The sequence below is a fragment of the Prionailurus bengalensis genome, chromosome B2, assembly GCF_016509475.1.
Source record: "Prionailurus bengalensis isolate Pbe53 chromosome B2, Fcat_Pben_1.1_paternal_pri, whole genome shotgun sequence".
Classification (NCBI taxonomy): Eukaryota; Metazoa; Chordata; class Mammalia; order Carnivora; family Felidae; genus Prionailurus; species Prionailurus bengalensis.
The window spans coordinates 109250622-109274444 of NC_057349.1; the positions used below are offsets into that span (position 1 = coordinate 109250622).

General features: G+C 35.6%; 1 protein-coding gene across 2 annotated transcripts in view; it reads right to left on the reverse strand.

Moving 5' to 3' along the window:
* The window catches only part of TBC1D32 (TBC1 domain family member 32), a 213040-nt gene that overhangs the window by 150755 nt on the left and 38462 nt on the right, over positions 1–23823 (reverse strand). For both annotated transcript variants that reach the window (XM_043592221.1, XM_043592222.1), the window contains exons 5-13: positions 22529–22597; positions 20191–20316; positions 17290–17368; positions 17061–17164; positions 16907–16968; positions 16173–16317; positions 12787–12846; positions 5576–5666; positions 1978–2118 (exon numbers count right to left, since the gene is read on the reverse strand). In XM_043592221.1, the coding sequence (XP_043448156.1) occupies positions 1978–2118; positions 5576–5666; positions 12787–12846; positions 16173–16317; positions 16907–16968; positions 17061–17164; positions 17290–17368; positions 20191–20316; positions 22529–22597 (877 nt within the window). The remainder of the gene's footprint in view (positions 1–1977; positions 2119–5575; positions 5667–12786; positions 12847–16172; positions 16318–16906; positions 16969–17060; positions 17165–17289; positions 17369–20190; positions 20317–22528; positions 22598–23823) is intronic.

A 23823-nucleotide genomic window follows, 5' to 3' on the forward strand; every position in this document is an offset into this window, starting at 1 on the left:
AAAGATTCTAGTGAACACACACATAAAACTTAAATGCTGACATACACTAATACAGTAGAATAGAGCTCTCAAAACTGAATTTTGAGATGGCCTGTGACATTTGATAGGCCAAAAAGTCGATGTTAAAAGTCAACATAAAGTGCTAAATTATAGATGACAGACATATAAACTTCAGTTAAATACCTACAATAACATCACAGATTGTTTATTAATCTATTTCTGTAAAGTTCAATAATAACCCATAAAAATGGCAGCTCTTATCTTCAAAGTCCATTCTCTAAGTGCTCATTTATGCCTTGAGTTACACGTCCACAGAATATACAAGTACATAAAACAGTTTCTGTCAAGGAGCTCACAGCCAGCATAACCAAGGAGAAAAACTTAAGTAAAACAACTAGAGAACAGTACAGAAGTGTTCAAAGTGAAGATACTCCGTAACAGAATTGGCAAACAATAGCATTTATGGCCTAATTTTATAAGGCTTGCAAGCTAAAAATGTTTTGTTTTGTTTTACACTTTTCAAGGTACGTAAAGTGTGTCAAGGATCCCCAAACCATGCCCAGATTCAGTGATTTGCTAGGAGGACTCAATATATAGTTGTACTGCCAGCTACAATTTATCACAACAAAAGGATACAAAGCAAAAATGCATGAGGTGAAGTCCAAAACAAACCAGGTGCAAACATACAAGGGTCTTCTCCCAGTGGAGTCACACAAAAGACACTTAATTCTTCCAACAACAAACTGTGACAACACATGTGAAATGCTGGCTACCAAGAAGCTCCCTAGGGACTCAGTGCCCAAGCTTTCCACGGGGGCTGATGACGTAAGCTCCTTCTGCGTAGCACATACCAGGATTCCAGACTCCCAGAATGAAAGCAAATTCAGCATGAACTATACTACGTGTACAAAGCGTTTACGTAGGCACAGTGGACCACTCTTAACAGTTCTGGGAACAGTGAGAAATCCAAGTTCTCACATGCCAGCTAGAGTGAAACCTTGCAAGAAGGCCTTCCTAAGGATAGAGTCTCAGGCATGCTGTGATCATTATTTTGCACAAATGAGCAAGTGTATAAACAAATATACAGGATATTCAACAAAGACAGTATGTGGCTCACAAAACCAAAAATATTTACTATCTGGCACATTATAGAAAAAGTTTGCTGATCTCTCGACTATATTCCTAGTATAAAGTTTTAAAGGAGGCAAAATAATAGCATGTGCTGAAGTTGATGGAGAAAACTTTAAAAATAGGGCTTAGGGTAACATAGTAATATATCAAGAGGTACAGGGCTTTGCAGTTTATAGAACAGTATTGTGGAGGTGCCTGGGTGGCTCAGTCAGTTGAGTGCCTGACTCTTGGTTTCAGCTCAGGTCTTGATTCCCCAGGTGGTGGGATCGAGCCCTGCATTGGGCTCTGTGCTGAGCATGGAGCCTGCTTGGGATATTCCCTCCCTCCCTGCTCCTCTCCTCTCCCCAACTTGTGCTCATGCTTACTTGCTGTCTCTAAAATAAAACAAAAACACAAATACAGTATTCTGAAAACTCATCTCTGACCATCACAAAAATTGTATGAGCTCAGCATCACTGATATTATTCCATTTTTATAGAGTAAAAAAACAATGGTTATGTGATTTTCCCCAAAGGTCACAGTCAGTTTATAAGAGAACTATAATTTAAATGAGGTCTTCTAGTTCTGAATCCAGATCTGGATTGTTCAGTACATCTAGGATTTTGAAAGACAGGGGGAAATAAGGGAAGCAATAAAGGCTGAATTAATAGAAAAAACTATAATGTAAGGAAAAGCACATACTGAAAAAAGGAATTATAACACTTAAAGGTGTACAAGCCATCAGTAGACTAAAAGCCATGTTGCTACACACCCTAGAAGACACCATGCAAAATCCCCAAAGTTCAGTAATTCATAGCTCAACCACCTTACCAGCTAAACATATTTGTTTCTCCTAATTGTACATACCTTTTCTATTCTTCAGCTTTATAGGAAATAGCCGTCTGCCTTGTGTATAGATCAATAATCTTCCTAAAAGGCACAGTGAGTGAATGAAATAAATATATTGTAATTCTTGTCCTGAGTAGTAGAAGGTTTTCTGTTTGTTCCCTTAAAAGAGAAGCAAACAAATACATTTATTTTAATGTATTTTTCAGATAGTACCTATCTTCATTCCCTTCTGAACATTAAACAGGGTTGCAGTCTATAATGAAGACTCTGATGGTATATAAAAAAAAAAAAAGTTAATTATCTTTCCTAAGATCCTATAACACCTAAATCTCTGAGGAAAAGCATTCATCACAAATTTAAGCTCAGGAAAGTGTAACATGCATACAGTGTTCATTCCAAAATAGCATAGGATTGTCAGAGTTATCACCTGTTATCAAGAGGAACTTCAAAAATAAGAAAGGGAGAAAGTCATTAGAAAATATCACTGTTTAAATTCTACCAATTAAAAGTTAATACTATGAAGACTATTTATAACCATGTTAGTAAATCTAATTAGAATCTGTAAAATATATACACCTAAAATATATCATTCATTCATTCATCCATCCACACATTCAAGATCTCCTCAGTATGTGTTTTATATAAGACCTCAAACTATCTGATGTCAAAGAACAGTAAGAAACATGAAACTGGGCTTCCAATTCAGAGTATGGCAAATAGTCTAGTATGACCAGAGCTTGAGGAGGACAAGTGGCAGAGACAAGAGGCTAGCTGGTAGCAGGGGCAGATCACAGAGGACTAAGCTGCAGAAGGAATATGGGTTTTATTATAGAGGCAACTGAAATGATATTAAAGGGTTGTAAGCATGAAAGTAATCAAATATGCATGTGAAAAACTAACCCTGATGATAGCATAAAAGATAGATGGAAGAAGGTAAAGGCGTGAAATAAAACTAAAAACATCATGAGCAAAAGCATCAACAACAAAAATGGAGAAGAGCAGAAAGATAAATGCATAGAAAATTAAATCAATAGGCAGGCCTTAGACAGAACTACATGTGGACTGTGAAATAACAAAATCCTCAAGTTACTAACTCAACATCTGTGTAGACAGTGAATTTTTATTCTATTTAAGTAATTCTAAAGGGGAAAAGAGGGAGAAACCAGTAAAGATACAGAAGAAAGTGATTTTAGTCCTTGACATTTTAACATTAAAGTGCCCATGGAGCACCCAGAGATATTCTAAGTATGATATAAACGTATGAATTTGAAATTCAGAAAAGTGGTGGACTGAAATATCAGGGTCATCATATACATATGTAGTACTTGAAACCATGATCCCCCAAGAGAGAACAGGTAGACTAAGAGGAGGAAAACAAGAGCAAAGGGCGAGTGCTCAGAGCGCCTGGGTGGCTCAGTTGGTTAAGCGTCAGACTTTGGCTCAAGTCATGAACTCAAGGTTCGTGGATTCGAGCCCCATGTTGGGCTCTGCTGACAGCTCAGAGCCTGGAGCCTGCTTTGGATTCTGTCTCCCTCTCTCTCTGTTCCTCCCTCGCTCTCTCTCAAAAGTGAATAAACATTAAAAAAAAAAAAAAAAAAAGTAAAGGGCAAAACCCTTGTGGGTACAAACATACCAAAAAAAAGAGGCTTTCCAGTGAAATTATGATTCCTCACAACGATGAGAAAATATAAGAAAGAATGGTTGAAAAGTAAATAGGAGGTAAAGAAATGGGGCCTGGATATATTTAGGATACTTAGAAGAGTTTTCTCTGCAGGGAAGCAGGGAAGTAAGATACAGGTGAACTGGTTCAGGTTTCTATTTGAAAGATACATAAGCAGGTTCAGAGCATGCAGGGGAAGGTACCAACAAAAAGGGAGACACAATAACACGCAATGTCCCCTTTCTAAAACAGGAACAAAACCCCAAAGAACATCAGAGAGGAACAAAATCAAGAACAAAGATCAATCTGGAAAAGAATACTTCTTCAGTGCAGCCAAAAGAAAGGGAATATTGATAAGGACATACAAACATGCATTGTATGCTTAGAAGAAGGACATCTAGGGAATTCATCTCTGTAAAGTTCTGCTTTTCTTAGTGAAGTGGGATGCAAGGTCTCCTCTTGAGAGAAAAGTAGGCCAGAACAGAGCAGGGCCCATGCTAAAACTGGCGAAAGCTTGCAATAACTATTATGGACACTGCAGAAAGAAAATCTAAGAGGATGCAATAAACATAATAGCTATGGTTAGAAAAGTATGTATGTGCACTAATTATATCACTAATGCTGTCTGCTCAATTTCCTGAAGACCAAAGAAGATGAAAGACAGAACTGATCTAAAGACAAGCAACTGCAGACAAGAAACTCAGAGAAAGAGCAAGGATTTTGAAAGAAATGGTGGGAGCGGGTGGGACATGAAGCATCCCAGGTCTTCACTAGATAGGGAAGAGAGTAAATTCATGATGTCCTGGTAGATAGTAGGGAGAGGAAAAAAAAAAAAAAGCCCTAGAGTATTTTAATACCAAGAAATTTTTTAAATACATAAATTTAAAAGGAGAGAGGTTTATATCTTTTTCCTTTTCTTAAAGAATAAATTCTAGCTCCTGTACTTCCTCCTCTAGTACAAAATGCTAGTTTTTGAAACCCACTAATTACAGGTCTTTGACCATTTTTTCTTGCTTGAGTTATAGAATTTACCTGAAGATAAAAAAATAAGATCTTCATATTCTCAGAGTACTATTTGCTTAGAGAAGCGACATAAGAGAATGATAAAAGATTAACAGAAGTGTATAGACATTGGTATGCAGAAAAATCTGACTATAAAAGAATATTCACTTTATTCCTGAGATGAGATTCAATAGAGCAATTAAGGCCAGATTATGAAACATCTAGGGTATTTTAACTTTTTAAATCATTTTTATTTTTGTAATTTACATCCAAATTAGTTAGCATTTAATGCAACAATGATTTCAGGAGTAGATTCCTTAATGCCTCTTACCCATTTACCCCATCCCCCCCAACAACAACCCCTCCAGTAACCCTCTGTTCTCCATATTTAAGAGTCTCTTATATTTTGTCCCCTTCCCAGTTTTTCTATTATTTTTGCTTCCCTTCCTTTATGTTCATCTGTTCTGTGTCTTAAAGTCCTCATATGAGTGAAGTCTTATAATGTTGGTCTTTCTCTAATTTTGCTTAGCATAATACACATCTAGGGTATTTTATAGCTCGGACAGAGGATAAGCAGAGAGGAATCACAGGGTGGGTTATCTAATAATAAAACAATATTTTACAGAAATGTTCCTCCTCCTAAAATGCATAAGGACAAATAAATTACTACTATACCAGAGGAAAGAATAAGCAGTATATTATTGCAGTGTAACAGACTAGGACATATACTCTAGTATAAGTTGAAGAACTTCAGATGTAAGAAGAACATCGATAACAGCTCCACATTGGAAATTAAAATTATCATTGTGATGTAGTTTTTAAATTTGTGAAAATATTTTATATTAGCAGAAGTGGTCTAATTTACTATGCTATTAACCATTAAAAATAAGTTACTAAGCTACTAAGCTAAGAGGTCATTTTTAAAAGTATGTAACAGAAAAAAACAATACTTACCACAATGCTTTGAATGACCCAAAATCTCATCGATTTTCATGGCCTCACACAACTCAAAGTACTGAACACACTGCTGAACTGCTGTAGTTATCTAATAAAATAATAACTTATTAATTCTAGAAATTTGTAGCCCCCAATTTCAAGTAGTAAAAAAAAAAGTTAATCAAGGTTATAAAAATATGCTGAGAAAAATATTTAACAAAAGTATTTAAAATAATACTTTTCCAGTCCACAGAAGCTCAACTTCCCCACATACATTTTAAGTATGGCATCATTCCGGAAAACACCAAAAATACTTGAAGACCAACAATATTGCTATAATGTCAGTGTAAATGGACAAAGATAGTTACATACTTCATAGTGAGAGATGCAAAAGTTCTGTGACCATGACTTTAAGAACGCTCTTGCCAATACCCCTTACAGGTATTGCCTTCGAGACTTGTCTTCCTATCACACCAGCAAAATATGAACTAGATCAAGCCTTCACTTCCATCTCGGATACCAGCACTGATGAAAACTGATAAAGAAAAATCTTATAATTCAAAGAACAATGACAACAGAAAATGATTTCCAGCCTGTACTGTACCCAGTCATTCTCCTAGGAGTCTCCATTCTACCTCCTTCTCCCATTCTCCCCACATAAACTTTTTCAAATCCCCTCCCCTTTCCCCTGGATGTACCCACTTCCAGTATATGTCCTCTCATTCTAGTTCTCAAAATGGAGGCCACCATGAGATAAGGAGTAATAATCGTTACACTGGCAATAAAGAGATTGTTGATGACCCTGAAAAGATCAGTTTCATGAGAGTTTGGGGAATAAGCCAACCTGTAATGGAAAAAAAAAAAAAAAAAAAAAGAACCAACAAAGTAGAGGCAGTTAGTATAACTTTCATTTTCAGGAAGGCTGGCTGTAAAGAAGGAATAAAAAAAATACAGCAACCTTTGGTGTACAAATTAGAGTCAACACTGAATTCTTTTTCAAGTTAGAAGGGTATGATCATGCTTAGATGTTATTGGAAGAAGCCAGCAGAGAAGAAGAGTTTGACTACACAGGAGAGACAGAGGAGAGTGGATAGAAAAAAAGTAAGAGACAAGCAGACAGAACCTAACGGGAAGGAAGGATTAAGTTTTCAATGGGAAAAAAGATGAAGATTGTGTGGACAGAGGCAAGTTCATAGTTGTGGTGTCAATGAATTGATGGATTTCCCAGTCTCATTTGTATGGCCTCAGTTTTATACAGAAAGTAGTTAATATGGCAGGACTTCCATTGTAAGAAATGCCTGCTTGCAAAGTTGGACCCTGACTCCATCTGGGAGGTTATCTTAAGAGGAAATTCCAAGAACTGATAAGAAAGGCTCTCTGTACCTAAATAGTGTGTACAAACAATGAGATTTATGCTCAACACCTGCTTTCCTTCTGGGAGTCTGAAATCCTGGTATATGCTAGGCAAAAGATACCTACATGATCAATCCCCAATTTAAAAAAAAGGGGTTGGGGCAGAGTCTTTAATGAGTGTCTTTGGAGGACATTTCACATGAGCTATTATAATGATGCTGGAGGAATTAAGTGGAGTCACATCAGGACTCCACTGTGGGGGACAGAGCAAAAACTCTTAGAAGCTTAAGGTTGGTATCCTCCAGACTTCACCCAAAGCTCCTTTTCCCTATGTCAATTTCTTTGCATACTTTTTCTGTTACAATCATAGCTGAGAGTACAACTATACGTTGAGTCCTACTAGTCCTCCAGCAAATCATCAAATCTGAGGGGTGGTCTTGCGGACCTCCTCCGATATCTGTCTTATCTAAATCAAACTTTAGAGATCCAGATCAAAATGAAACTGCCTCTTGAAAATCTCGATCTCAAACTTGTATAAAATCTAAAGTTTTACCTTTCCCCAAATTCTTCCTATTTTCCTCCTCCTGTGTTACTTCTCTCAATGAATGATATTAATCACTCAATGAAGTCCTTACCCATCCCCTATTTTAAAAACCAAGTCCTCTAAACCCTATATTCTAAAAATAACAGTACTTGGGGTGCCTGGTGGCTCAGTCAGTTAAGCATCTGACTCTTGATTTCAGCTCGGGTCACGATCTCATGGTTCCTGAGTTTGAGCCCTGCATCGGGCTCTGGGCTCACAGCATGAGCTTGCTTGGGATTCTTTTGTCTCCCTCTTTCTGCCCCTCTTCCTCCTCTTTATGCCCCTCTTCCTCCTCTTTCTGCCCTTCTTTCTCCTCTTCCTGCCCCTCTTCCTCCCCTCCTCCGCCTCCTCCTTCTTCTCCCTCTCTCTCAAAAATAAATGTAAAAAAAAATAAAAAATAAAAATAAAAACAATAGTACTCCTGAGTCCATATATTTAACCCAATTCATGCTGCCACAGCCTAAACTCATGTTTCGTTCATCTTTTGCTTGGATGAATCCTCTTCGTCTTTTTGCTTCAACATTTCTCTATCTTCATCTAGCACCTTCAACCCATTTTCAAAATTTTCCAAAGCCCTAATATAATGTCACTTGAGTACTTAACCTATCAGTGGCTCTAATATAAAAGCCTCTAATATAAAAGCCAATCTCCTAAATTTGACATATTATATAGAAAAACTAAGATCAGACATTAGTTTCATTCTTCTTGGATACCTCCATCCCAGCCATACACACATGCACAAACACAGAAATACATCTACCTCTGTAAAACTCAGTCACCAAAAGTCAATTCAACATATGTCCAATGACCAATTAATCAAAAGCAAATGCACTCAAAACCTCACTAAATCAACACAGTTAAAACTGAAACACTGTGAACAAACATTTACAACAAACTCAACACTTGTACTTCTAAAAGGAAAACGACTAAAGATTTCCCTTAAATAGGTCTACTTTTATGGAATTACACACTGCCCCAGGCATGAGTACATCAACTGTCACAGTCCCAATTTAAAATATCCAAGCGATTTTCAAACAACATCATTACTTAAATTAGCATTCAGAGAACCAACTTTCAGGAAATTTCCTGTGTCCAGTCACAAAATAAGTAGAGTTTCTAAATGTGCTTTGTGTTTTCCTAAGCCTAAACCTTTAAACATGCTATTCTGCCGCCCTGACATATTTTCCTGCCACAACCTTAACCACACCCCTTCTCTTTTCCAGGATAACACCTACTCATTAAGAACAAAAATTTCCACATAATCCTAGTAAAAAGCTGATTGTTCCACAAATAATAAACCTCATAACCGAATTTAAATTTATTTAGCAAATTGATGACAAATCTATATAACCCATGATAACAGGTATCTGGAATAACAAGTTTAAAATCTTGTAAATCAATACATGTCAACACATCTGAAAAATATATTTCTGAAATCCAACCCATCAGTGTTAGCCCCTTGCTGCTGCAAAATGAGCTAATAACAAGAGAAACACTCCACGAAATATGTTTGTAGAAGCCAGTCAGTCAGCAACAATCTCACCTGAGCTGCCATCCTTCCACTGCTGGTATGAACTACTCTCACCTCTGAAAGTCTACCAATTTCTGAGTTCTAAGCTTTCCCCAAAACCTTGGAAGATTAAAAATCTGCTTTGCCTAACTTAAGCAATAAATTTGGCTTTATGTGTTATTTCAGATATTCAACAGCAGTCTTAATCCTTGACAATTCTAGTGCTTCCAGGCAGATTACCTTGAAGGCTCACACTTGGTGGCATTCTACGGGATCCCCAGATAAAGAATGTTCACTGGGCCCCCCCCCGAGTCCCAAACTCTGAGAGTTCTTCAGATCTATGACTATGTGAGTTGGCCTCAACAATCTGAGCTCAGACTTGCTTTATTGAGTATTCATTGCTAAATTATTTGTTATCTTAAGATTTATGACATAAGTCTTTATAGAAAGTAGCTTTTGTTTTGCAGGGGCACCATTTGGTAAATATTTATGCTATTAACCAGCTTATTCTTCTGTGTTTGCTTTACTTTTGTTATTTGCACAGTCTTAACTCCTGTTTTATTTTGGTTTATCCTGCATCTACTGAATATACAAAAGACTGTTCCATAGAGAACAGAAGGAGGGATAGTCTAAGAAGTCTCTAATCCAGTGAATCAAATCCAAGCCAGCCCTGAGATTCCTGGCTACCAGCAACAAATTCATGCAAAAGCAACTAGTCAAATTGCCTTGGGAATCCTACAAAAATTTCAAAAGGATACTCCAACTTGTCAATTCATGTAACTGGTCATATATAGTTCTCACTAGTTTCTGCTTTATCAGAACCTGAGACATCATTCATAAACTTTTGGGCAAAAGTGTGTTTCATGTTTGTCTAAATTTAAGCTTCAACCTCCTTCTGATAGAACTCTTACTTCCTGGATGAATTTATTCTTACAATCCTAGCTCTTACACAGACCCTGGTAAACAGGAACAACCAAAAATGACTTACAACAATACCAGTATGAGTAATTTCTGACATGACAAAATAAATACTTCAGAGCAGCTCTAAAATAGGAGACAAAAGAGCAAAACCTAGTCAGTTTCCTCAGCTGATAACTCAAAATATAATCTCCAAGATGGTCTTTCAAAAAGGCTATTTAGTTCGCTTCCATTCAAACCTTCAGAAATCCATCCTCCCAGCACCCATCCCTACCCAGCTTTATCTTCACCACCCACTTCTGTTCCTTCCCCTTTCCCCTTGCTTCTTAAATATTGCACCTTTTATTATTTAGAAAAAGGTAACAAAACAAAAAAAGGCACATGCTCAGGAGAGAAAACAACCACATTATATAATATCCCCTTTAAACTGAAGCAGAAAGCAAATTTATAGTAGGAAAATTTAAACAATAGTCTTAAGAGTCAAATTGAGGGTATAAAGCATGATTTTCCTAAACCCCAGGAAAACAAAAATTTGCTGTAAAATTCAGGATTTTATTTGATACTTATTCTCCTGTACTATCAAACACATACCAGCCTTAATTGCTAAACCATAAGATGGAGGGAGGTTAAAAAACAGGGTACATGAAAAACCCAGGGAGAATTTAAATAACCTGTCAATATTTTTTAAATGACTTTGAGAGAGCAAGAAAAAAAGGAAATACACTATATAAAGCCATTTCAAAAGCTATGCACTTCAGGGTAGACTGGACAAAGAATGAAGATATTAAAAATAAAAGATTAAATATTTGTGCTGATAGACCAAATGTTTTTCAACTAGTTCGTGACTTTACAATGCTATGGAAATAAAGTTCTCAATTTTCTCAGCTCTTAAAAATCAACAGCACATACATAAATTGTGTTGTCTAACACTACCTACTTAAAATTTCATAAACGTCATAAATATAGAATAGGATAGAATTACATCAAGTGGCCTCTAACCATGTATTAGTTCTAAATTACAATGAAAGTTAAAAATACCCAGCTTCTCAGGTTCCTGAAATTCATTCCAAGTTTTCAGTAGCCACATATATCTAGTGGCCACTCTACTGGACAATGCAGATATTCCACTGTTGTAGAAAATGTTATCAGAGTGCACAGAGGAGAAGCTAAAGGAAATGCTTTAGCAGGACATCGTGCTAAGCAGGCTGCTGTGACTCAAGTCCTCACGCAAGGAACTCTTACAAAGCAAAAAGAAAATGCATGGAGTGGTCTTAAAGTTTCCACTGTAGACGTCCAAAATCTGATCCTCAATTTTGAAAAGTGGAGATGGATCTTGTATCCATTTTCTCCAAGGTTTCCTTTCAAAAGTTGGGCCATGTTTGCTTTAAAACTTACACACACACACACACACACACACACACACACACACACACACACAGTCTTTACATATTTTGTAGGTTCAGGAAAGTTTTTAAGAGAATATGAGGTTTAAATCAGAATCTCATGCAAGTCTGACCAATTATGTACAAGAAATACTTGATTCAGTTGATAAAATACATAAGTTGTTTATAATAAAGTAACTATTTTCAGACTAAAAATTGATTATGGTATAATTAACTCTTAAAAATCTGTTCCTTATTTGCAAAGTTAATCTATAAGAAACATTTGCAATACTTCCACCCAAGCCCCTATGACAGCAACAATGAGTTATAGGGAGAGGGGAATCATTGGGTTTTCTCCCTTTCTCTATTTTAACAAGATCAGTTTGTGTTCACATGGCAACAAATTTTCATTTAAAATGGGAATGGGAGGGAAAGGAGATGTGGAAGGATTTTATTTCAAGTCATTAAACATTTTTAAACACTTATTACCTCTACAAATAAACTCCTGTTCTATTCAACATCCCTCTCTCTCCCTTCTGAAACTCAATTCTCTTGATTCTCAAACACAAAACAAGTTTTCTTTTTTCATTTTATGCTCTACTGCATTCACCCAGAAATTCACAACTCTAGGACCATTTCCCTTCTCCTGACTTTTAAACTCAAGATTCTAACTACATAAATCATATTTATCATTTCAAAGTCCTATTAGAACTTTTAAAGTATTTTAGTAAATGTCACATTTCATGTTTGTTATTAGACTTGATTTATTTTCAAAGTCTTTACACATTATTCCACTGATAGCAATAAATGTGGAACATTTTGCTAATATATTTTATAGTTTTAGTTTTTATTTGATGTAACTTGAATTAATTTTTGTAAATGCAAAAGCACGTATCATTCTGAGTTTTTAATACAACTTTCAGTCCAGAGCATGGGTATATTTTATAGAACTCCCCTACAAATACCTGACCTGAATTAAGTCACAATACTTAAAAATAGGGCTTGTTTCAACTTGCTTGTTAGCATCCCAATTTACTACGTAATTATGTATTTCCTAAATGTTATCCTGACTATTACTCAATTCTATACTTTTATCCTTTTATATATCACAAAATGGTAGTTTAAAAAAAATCACATAAAAGAGGAATTGTTTCAGGGTGCCAGGGTGGCTCATTCGGCTAAGCATCCAACTCTTGATTTCAGCTCAGGTCATGATCTCATGGTTCATGGGTTCGAGCCCCATGTCACGCTATGCACAGACAGCATGGAGCCTGCTTGGGATTCTCTCTCCCTCTGTCTCTGGCCCTCCCCAGCTCACACACACATGCATACTCTCTCTCGTAATAAACAAACATTTATAAAAAGGGGGGGGATGATTTCATCATCCAAGATAAATTATCAATCAACTTTGCACATTCAACTTATTACATCATGTATCTTTTTGTGATATTATTTCTCAACATAAGGACAGAAACAGACTTACCAAAGATTTATATTTCTTTTCAAGAAGTCTTAGTACTGCAGTTCTGCTATAATATGCATGCTAAAATTAGGAGAAAATGATATTTAATATTCAAGCTATACCACTCAAAGTCTGTTTTTCCCGAATCATTTCCAATAGAATTACCAATAACAGTTTGAAATTATTGTAATCAGTACAAAATAGGTTTTTCTATGTACAATGGATTATGAGCATAGCAATTACCAGAATGCAAATGATATGAAAAGAACCGTAGATCATTTATTGACAGACAAGTAGAAAAATATTCTATCCCTCAACTGCAACCAGTTTCTATGTTGTTACTTTAAAACCATTATCAACACACATATCAGAAGGAAAGGAAAGACACAAAAGCCGGGGTAAGGAAGATCACAACCATCACAATGAAGGATATTGTACTATCTACATATGCAGAAATTTGCCAAGCTTGAAATGCTCTGAAGCAATAGTATCTTAATCACTTTCTGCCAATCATGTATTTTAAATAATTCAAAGTGCCAAAAAAATAATTATCTCCTTAGAACTAAATATAGTGGGATTAAAACATACTTTTTATGCTTTCCACAAAGGGGAGAATATAAATGATATTAAATTACATTAAATATCATTTGTTTTCAATGTAGCTTCTTTATTTTACTTACTAAAAAATATTAAACCATGTTATACTTGGTAAAAAACTATCAGGATTCTGGGAAACAGAGTTTAATTAAATGGGGTATGGTTAATTGAGGGTTAATAAAAACCCTGTGTGTTTTAACCCTAGTGATTTAAAATGTTTTCAAAAACAATTTATCTTTTTATTTTTTAACTTTAAAAGAGAAAGGTTGGGGCGCCTGGGTGGCGCAGTCGGTTAAGCGTCCGACTTCAGCCAGGTCACGATCTCACGGTCCGTGAGTTCAAGCCCCGCGTCGGGCTCTGGGCTGATGGCTCAGAGCCTGGAGCCTGTTTCCGATTCTGTGTCTCCCTCTCTCTCTGCCCCTCCCCGGCTCATGCTCTGTCTCTCTCTGTCCCAAAAATAAATAAACGTTGAAAAAAAAAATAAAAAATAAAAGAGAAAGGTTAACCAATGGTTCAACTTTTTAAAAATTTATTGTCAAGTTAGCTAACATACAGTGTATACAGTGTGCTCTCGGTTTTGGGGTTAGATTCCTGTGATTCATCCCTTACGTACAACACCCAGTGCTCATCCCAACAAGTGTCCTCATCAATGCACATCACCCATTTCCTCCCTCCCCCACCCCCACAATCAACCCTCAGTTTGTTCTCCACATCCAAGAGTCTCTTAGGATTCGCCTCCCTCTCTGTTTGAAATTATTTTTCCCCTTCCCTTCCCCCACTGTCTTCTGTTAAGTTTCTCAAGTTCCACATGAGTGAAAGCATCTTTCTCTGACTGAATTATTTCACTTAGCTTAATACTATCCAGTTCCATCCACGTTGTTGCAAATGACAGGATTTCATTTTTTCTCATTGCCAAGTAGTATTCCATCATATATATAAACCAAATCTTCTCTATCCACTCATTAGTTGATGGACATTTGGGCTCTTTCCATAATTTGGCTATTGTTGAAAGCACTGCTATAAACATTGGGGTACATGTGCCCCTATGAATCAGCACTCCTACTTTTGACTATGTTCTGAAAAGAAATCCTCATAGTGCATCCCTTAGACCAGAGTCACTACACTACATTCCCAGGCCAAGTTCAGCTGCCACCTGATTTGGTACATAAAGTTTTATTGGAATAGTTACATCCATTCATTTATATATTGTCTAAGGATGCTTTGGGGTTACAACAGAATTGAATAGGTGCAGGGACAGTACAGTCCACAAAACCAAAAATTTATTGTCTGTCCCTTTAGAAAGTCTGTCAACCTCTGACTTAGCTGAGTGTAGGATAATGTAATGAATTTTCATTAATACTAGAACACAGGAGCTAATTTTTTTACATATATATAATTTTCTGTTGGTTAGTGTTTCTGTGATCTGCTGCATACTCTTGAGAATCAAGTACTGACAATAAAATATGTTAAGTGAAAAAATGTATTAACAGAATAAGATTCGTTAAAGATCTAAACCAATAAATTTAAAAGTGTATATAATGTAACTACATAAACCAAAATCTTAATAGTTATCCCTGTGTTGTAGAAATTCAATATGTGCTTTTACATATTTTGTATACTTTCTATAATAAAGGTATAATTTGATAACTAAAAATTAAGAATAAAGTGTCAGATGTAAGGCATAAAGGGTTCAAGTTAATTAAATTGAGCAAACACTTATCAAACACATACTTTATAAGCCAGGTAAGGGCTAAGCTCTAGACAGAACTGTTTGGGTTAATTGCATTATACAGTTTACATAACAAAAGGCAAAACAAAAATAAAAATTAGCCATCAACTAAGTAATGTGCAAATTGTATGGAGCAGTAAATAAACATGTTGCTCCTCGTCATGGCAAGTCACGGGCCCATCCCTTTCCCTTCGCCACAGCAACAAATACATAATGCCTGGCAGACAAACTTAGAGGGACAAAGATGTGAGAATAATAAGCCAACACTGCTGCAGCTACTGCCAGACAGACAAGTCATTCCATAGCAGATGAGGGAGGTAACAGTATAAGGATCTTTAAAATTAATTTCAGTTCCAGAATAGTGATGAGCTCCACTGGAAATCACCAGCATTCAGGCATTAAACATTCTCCAAATTGCAGGTTCAGGAGGAAGCAAATGAAAGCAGGTATGTCTGAAAATATCCTAAGTCAGAGAAAAATGAACACTGAACTCATGTTCTACCACATCTGCTTAAAAAATCTGAAGTTTTTTGGGGTGCCTGGGTGGCGCAGTCGGCTAAGCGTCCGACTTCAGCCAGGTCACGATCTCACGGTCCGTGAGTTCGAGCCCCGCGTCGGGCTCTGGGCTGATGGCTCAGAACCTGGAGCCTGTTTCCGATTCTGTGTCTCCCTCTCTCTCTGCCCCTCCCCCGTTCATGCTCTGTCTCTCTCTGTCCCAAAAATAAATAAACGTTGAAAAAAAAAAATTAAAAAAAAAAATCTGAAGTTTTTAGACTAAAAAAAGAACAGATTTTAGATAGGTCATTCAGGTTAACAGAGTCAAATGAATTATCATTTAAAATCCTATTTTGGCTCTGTCACTTACTAGGTAAACAATCTTAAATCACTTCTCCATACTTCAGTTGCCACATCTGTAAAATGGGGTAGTAATAGCATATATCTCACAAATTGTTGTAAGAGTTAAGTGAGTTAACATGTAAAAGTGATTAGAACTCTTATAAATAGTAAAAACTGGAATGCTATTCTTTGACACAATACAGCAATGCACTAAAAAGTAGACAAATATTCCATTTTTCCTTACCATCCACTTTTTGAACCACACAGCTTTGGTATCAACCAATGCAAAAAAGTAGATTGGATCCAAAATCTTTTGTGAGACAAGATGGCCCTGATCATGTTTAACGGATAATAAGGACAAAGTATTCTCCACAATCTCTTCCATATACCTTAAAGTTTGGGAATAAAACAGTTTTAGAAAAAAAAACAAATGCTATTACACACACACACACACACACACACAGAGTGATTTATTTTCTATTTATGGAATAATAAGGTGAAAATTTTTAGAAAAAAAACTTTTTTTTATGTTTTAGCAAATGGGATTCACACCCAATTTTTTTTCCTGTTTTTTAAAAAAACTTTTGTTTCTACTTCAACACTGGCTCTCCAAACTTAACTTTCCTTTTTAGACTCAACAGTTGGCTCTTACAACCTTATTAAAACTTTTAGAACTGAAAGGAAAAACTTTAAAGACCATTTAAGGAACTTTTCCAAAGTAGCAAAGACTAATAATAAAAGAATTGGAAACAAGGCTACAACATCCTCATTCAGATTTTTTGTAATAAATAAATGGTGTAAAATGGTATTTGCAAAGAGCCATTCATATAGCTAAGCACAAAATATGAAAAGCTAAACTTTATTAATCCCTCCCCAATTACATAAGTCAATTAAGACTGTCTCTATTCTTTCTCCTTGTAATGCACAAGGGACAGAAACACTCCTATATTTCATATTGACATAAATTAGGGGACTTACTTTTCTGGGTGACGAATCCAGAAAGATGGAGCCTCTTTCTGATATTCATTTAGAAGACGAACCTGAAAAGCAGTATGTAACAATTCTCAAAAAATTAGAATTCTTAAATATAGAACTATTTAAACAAAAATAAAAGCATATAGCAAGTGAATACCTTTTTAAGTAAGCAGATCACATTAGGATTACTTATATCTATACCAGTTGACAGAGTAGGAATATGATTTTCTCTAGAAAGAAAGTATAACTTCAAATATTTAGCTGAAAAGAAAAATTAAAAATATATTACATCATTCATTTGCAGTGTTTTCTGAAAAGTTATTTCCTATCCACTTTATTAAGCACAAATAAAGGAAAATGCCTTTTAAAAAATCTAATAAACATACCTAAGCTTGTATAAATTTCCTTGGTCATATGTAATGGTGAAAGAGTAAATGTCTGTGCATAGAATTTTAAAATCCGGTCCTATGAAAATGAAAAGATTTGTATCAGAGATTCTTATAATAGAATGGAGATGAAAAAAACACTTTTCACACAGTGAAAAACTTAGAAAATAAATAGAAACCTTTCAGAAATCTGAGTAGGAATGTACCTTTAAGTAAAAGCATAATCTTATGTTGGTCAGTAAAAAGTAAAATACATGGATGGAGAAAGAGTGAGGTTTGATAGAGTTAAGGTACAATGTTCAGACAACAGCAGGAGTACTAAGTGGTTAAAAACAACAACAACAACAACAATCACAACAACAACCATTCTCCTTTCCAAATCCAACATTTGCTGGCTTGTTTTTTTTTTTTTAATTGCTTACATGGGTAGTTTCAGTAATTAGACATTTAGGACTCCGATATTTTGCCTATCTCCAAGAAAAGTATTATTTAACACATTTTCAAAATATACATTATTAGAACTCAAAGTAGAAATTATCACAAGGTAAATGAATTAGTATATGTGCTGCCGAAGCGAGCACAAGGTAAATGAATTAAATGATAATAGATGTAGCTAGAAAAGTACTTGGCCCTAGTAGGTACTTTAAAATAATAGCTATCATTTTAATTATGCCAACTTTAATACTGTGATGAAATTAATCCTAACAGTGAAATTCAATGTCCCATTACATAAAAACATAAAATTTCCTCAAGTGTTCTAGTCTGGGGGTGGGAGGGATGGGGGGGAATGACCTTGCCTATATCAAATGTTAGGATAATTTACTTTTTTTAAAAAAAAGTTATCCAAATGACTAAAGTCTCTAATAACCCAAAGGAATTCCTACTGAACACAGGATATTAAATACTTTGGAAAGTTTATTTTTATAATTGCAGCAACTGATAAGTATCTGTCACACTTTTAAAACACTATAGGCTTCACTAAATTACATGGAAGAGTCCTTTATAGAGTAGGAAATGAAGAAACAGAATCAAAGAATCCAATCAAGAGTTTGGATCAAGCATAAATTCAAAATGAAAAGAATGCCATGCCTTACTTTCTACTCCAAAATGACTGGTTCTATTACCATCTCCCCTCTATAACAACTTCTTCCAATTTTAAGTATCGACAACACTCTTGTGAATAATCTGTAATAGCTAAACAAAACCACTTATATTGACCCATTAGGATATTCATGGTTTATAAAAATTATTATGTAATTTTTTAAATAATTAAAGGAAATTTGCCTGACCACTATTCTTTGTTAAGAAAAAAATACACAGAAATTAACAACTTCATTTCCTTTTAGAAAGCCTTGAAATGTTAAAAGTGACCCTGAAAAGTCTTTTTCCCTTCCGAAGTTCTTGGATCATTGAGTTTTTACAGAAGTCTGCATCATCTAGTGTCAGTAAAGCTGAACTACATCTGGGTATTAGGTAATTGGAACACATTTTCCCCCCTTATAAAAATCAACAAACCACGTCTGTTTCCAAACCACTCCTGTTTATCAGTATAATTATATCTTCATTGATGGAAGAGTATGATTTTCAACAGATAAACGTATTGAGCTTTTTTTTTTTTTTTTTTTTTAATAACTGCTTACTGTCCCACTCCTCTAGTAGAATGTAAGTTCTATGAAGGCGGAGACTAATGTCTTGGTCAGTGTGTTTCCAACATCTAGATTAGAATGCTGCACATTGTTGGTAATCAATATGTATCTGTTGAACAGCTAGTACATTTTAACCCTCATGCTAATATCTTTAATTTTGTACAAAACACCATAATAATTTTAAAGCAAAATTTTTCTTCACTGATACATCAATTAAGAAAAAGACCCTCTAAACCTACTTTGCATTTAAATGTGATACGGGATATAGCCGGATTTTTTAAGATTTTATTATTTTTTTAAGTAATCTCTACACCCAACGTGGGCCTCGAACTTACCACCCCAAGATCAAGAGTTGCATGCTGTACTGACTTAGCCAGCCAGGTGCCCCTAGCAGAATTTTTTAAGTCACGTTATTGATATTACCAATAGAACTATACTTTTTAATATGATCTTACTCATGTAATAGCATTCCTGAGAAGTTATAGGAGAATTTTTTACATTCAATCATTTCTCTGACTTCATAATTTTATAATTTTTGGAATTTTCTATATTTGCTTTATGATTCATCTCAATTGTCTTCTAAACTTGGCTTTAGTTTTCTTTTCTTTTTAAGCAATTAAGCAATCTCTAAATAAACACTTAAATCCATAAGAAAAATGCTTATGATTCAGTTAGAATAAATTCTGATCATTTTAAATGCAAATTTTCATATGTCATCAATTCTCTCAAAAATGATTTAAATAATCTTTTAAAATATTTTTCTTAACTCCAAAACAAGACACAAATTGGATATCCCTTTCTAAGATAAAACAAAATGCACAAGGTACCTATATTATTATTTGGCAGTGAAATGTGACAGTGATCATTCTAATCATAAAAGAGTTAAGTCAATGCTTTAAAGAAAATCTTCACAACTCAAAAGCTGGAATTGAAATTCTATGAGTATTAGAGCTACTATTAAAATAATAATTCCATTTGCTTACAGAATGGTGGGAAAACAAATTTTAAAAGATATTTCTATAGGGAGCACCCAGATAGGTGGCTTAGTCAGTTAAGTGCCTAACTTTGGCTCAGGTCATGATCTCTGTGATTTGTGAGTTCAGGCCCACATGGAACTGCCAGTGCAGAGGCTGCTTGGGATTCTCTCCCTCCCTCTCTCTTGCTGCACCTCTCCCACTTGCACACACTCGCACTCTTTCTCTCTCAATATAAATAAACTTTAAAAATGCTTATGTTTCTATAAGCATTTCCTTACACTAAACACAGGATCAGGATCTGAAAGAGACATTGTCAGTTTTTCACAGAGAGTGGTCCAATTTTCACAATTCAGTACATCAGATGGCGGAGCTGAACATAACATTTGCAAGGCTTCATATCTCACCTATAATTTAAAAGACTTTTATTAATACCCAGCCACTGGAACACTACCAATACTCCAAATATTAAACATCGAAAAGCAGTCTTATCTAGATACTTGTTTTAAAGAGCCAACTACTGAAAATCAAAGGTTCTTTACAAAACAATTTTGAGAACTGATTTTTTTAAACTAAGTGTTAAACAGAAAAAAAATAGATTGTTAATTTTACATAAAGCAAAAACTAAAACATAACTGTGTGAGATTCTAGGTCCTATATCTAACTGAATGAAGAATGGTGGCCGAATCTGAATCATCAGGGCAAGGTTTTCCAATGGCCTTGTTCCACAGACTTCCCTTACTAGACACCCATAGGTGGTCCTATAATTTGGGGGCCTTAATTTAAAAATAGCCTAATATGCCCCTAGTGAAGCATCCCCATTCCAGAATATAGGAACAATTCTCACAAAAGAATTTGGACTAGTTTTTGATGCTGTACCACATTTTCCGACCTTCAAACCACTGAGATAGAAAGCAATGTGATGTAAAACTGAATTTCTGTATTGTCACAAAAAGCTTACTTCTTAATCATTCTTCTGAAAAATGAATCAGAGTTCCTTCAAAACAGTATGACCCAAAGGACAACAGTGGAAAATAGCCCTTCTCCAATCAGAAATGGAACATGGCTTCTGCCCCACCACTCTCCAATTAGTGAATAAAAACTCACTGATTCCAACCCATTCCTCAAAATCTGGTTCTTTCCCCTGCTGAAATAAGTGAAATCTAGTGGTTTAAAAAAGGGGAAGAGGGAGGGGCAGGAGGGAGAAGTAGGGGCCAAGCTTAGGAAACCAGACCCTTTAAATCAGGGTATCAAGTTTTACGTGAAAAAGACAGAATATACACGCACTTAAAAGTGTCTATATATTCATATGAAAGAACTCCTAAATACAACTGTATTTGTAATAGGGATTGGGGGACTTAGGAATGATTTCAGAAACTTTAATTTCTCCTTTTCAGTTAATTTTTAGGACAAAATCCCATTAAGAATTTACTACTAGGGGCACCTGGGTGACTCAGTCGGTTGAGCATCCGACTTCGGCTCAGGTCATGATCTCATGGTCTGTGAGTTCGAGCCCTGCGTCAGGCTCCGTGCTGACAGCTCGGAGCCTGGAGCCTGCTTTGGATTCTGTGTCTTCCTCTCACTCTGCCCCTCCCCTGCTCATGTTCTGTCTCTCTCTCTGTCAAAAATACACAAACATTTAAAAAAAATTTTTTTAAAGAACTTACTACTAGCAGAAGCATAATAAATGTTTCTGAACAAGTATAAATTTCCAAGTAATCCACTTAAACTGAAGACAATAAGATGTTATAGAAAAGTCGAGACTCATTTCTAGTATCTTTTGAAACATTTACTAGGAATCTAGAAAATAAACCAGAAGGTGAAATGCTAAAAATTATTATGTGATTAAAAAAAAAAAAAATCAGTGGGAGTAAATCCTAACTATTCATTTAGTTTAATATGAAAAGTTGACTATTTTCTATTTCATACTGACTTAACAAAATAATACTTGATAAATAGTAATTTATATAGTCTTAAAATATAAACAGGCACAACTCAATAGAACCGCTTCTTTAAAATCCCTTTTCCAGGGCGCCTGGGTGGCTCAGTTGGTTGAGTGTCCGACTTCGGCTCAGGTCATGATCTCACGGTCCGTGGGTTTGAGCCCCATGTAGGGCTCTGTGCTGACAGCTCAGAGCCTAGAGCTTGCTTCCAATTCAGTCTCTCCCTCTCCCTGCCCCTCCCCCACTTTCAGTCTCCCTCTCTCTCTCAAAAACTAAACATTAAAATCCTTTTTCTAATCAATGAACACGTGTGAAAGTTGCACACATTTTCTAGAAGTAGAAGGAACATTAAATGAAGATAGTTTTTCCTCAAAGAAATCACTAAAATATTACACACAAAGCAACAGTGAAATAACAATTTGGGGGACAACCACTTATAACTTTATCCCTTCAAAACTGAAACTAGATGTAAAAATTTCCTCCTACAAACCATGAAAATTCTGAGAGCCTCCCTTACTCTGTGACTTCTTATTTCAAGACTGGAAATTCTAGCAGGGTTATCAGTCTAGGAGCATCATGATAATAAACGGCTATCCTCAAGAGAAACAGTCTGAGACTGAATATATTATATATATTATATAACTGACTAAACTTGATAGCTACCCTTTAAACTTACCTCTTTAGGTTGCCCAGGCTCCAACTGGTCTAAAATCAATTGTAATTTTCCTTGACAAAATTTGTAACTCTGTAACACAATTGACAAAGCATTCATTTAGTAGACTTTTAGAAGTGCTGCTATAAATTATTTTTTAATATAACTCCAAGCACAAAATGCATTCTGAGCAAGAAAAGGGGGTGATCCATTCTGACTTGGCAGAAAACTTGGAATTTGTTTCCCAAGGCATTTAAATGGGAACTGAATGTCTCAGGAGAACAGTGTACTACACATATCTGAAAATTATTATTTGCTGAGCAACTTCAATGTGTAGAACATAAGATTCAAAAGATGTAAAGCCAAGATGTTTTGTGCCCAGAAATGTGAAATGAATGAAACAGTAAGATAAAACAAGAAGGCACTGCTAGTACCCTAGGCATAGCTACAATGCTGCTTGAATATTTTGGTTCCTTTGCTTTCCTATACTTTTCTTAAGCCTTTCTCCAGGCCTCCTTTTTGGTGAAAACTTCCCGAGGTAAAAGTCTCCATCTAGAAAAAAGTTTATAATAGACCATAAGCTATGTTGGAAAAGGAAAGGGTCTTTTTCTTGATGAAGGCAGTTTAAATATGACTAATACCTAAAATAATCATCTAAAAATAAAACTGCCATTAAAATAATAGCTGTCATTTATTATCTTTTATGTAACAAGCCCTATATGATATAAATTCACAGTGACTGAAACAGGAGAAATATGAAAACCAAGGTTGAATAACTTTTCCAAGTCACAAAGTTATCAGAACTCAGATTCCCATCCACATTTTTGCTATCTATACTCTTTCTCTTCCAGTTAAGTACATCATGATGACTCAAATTTTTATCAGTTACTTCATCTCCAAAGTTATATATAATTATCCTTTCAACATTTCCACTTGAATGTCTAATAGGCATCTCAAACTTAACATGTCCAAGACAGAATATTTTATTCCAAACCTGCTCCTTCCTGAAACTTCTCCATCCTCCTAAATGACGTTACCACCCATCCAGATTTTGTACTTAGATCAAAACTAGGAGTCGGGGCACCTGGGTGGCTCAGTGGGTTGAGCATCCGACTCTTGATTTTGGCTCAGGTCATGATCCCAGAGCCGTGGGATCATGCCCCACATAGGGCTCTACACTTAGTGTGGAGCCTGCTTAAGATTCTCTCTCTTTCCCTCTGTCTCCCTCTGCCCCTCTCCCCAACTCATGCCCAGGCTCTTTCTATACAATTAAAAAAAAAATTATGTTAAAAATAGGAATCAATCTTGGCTCTTCACTT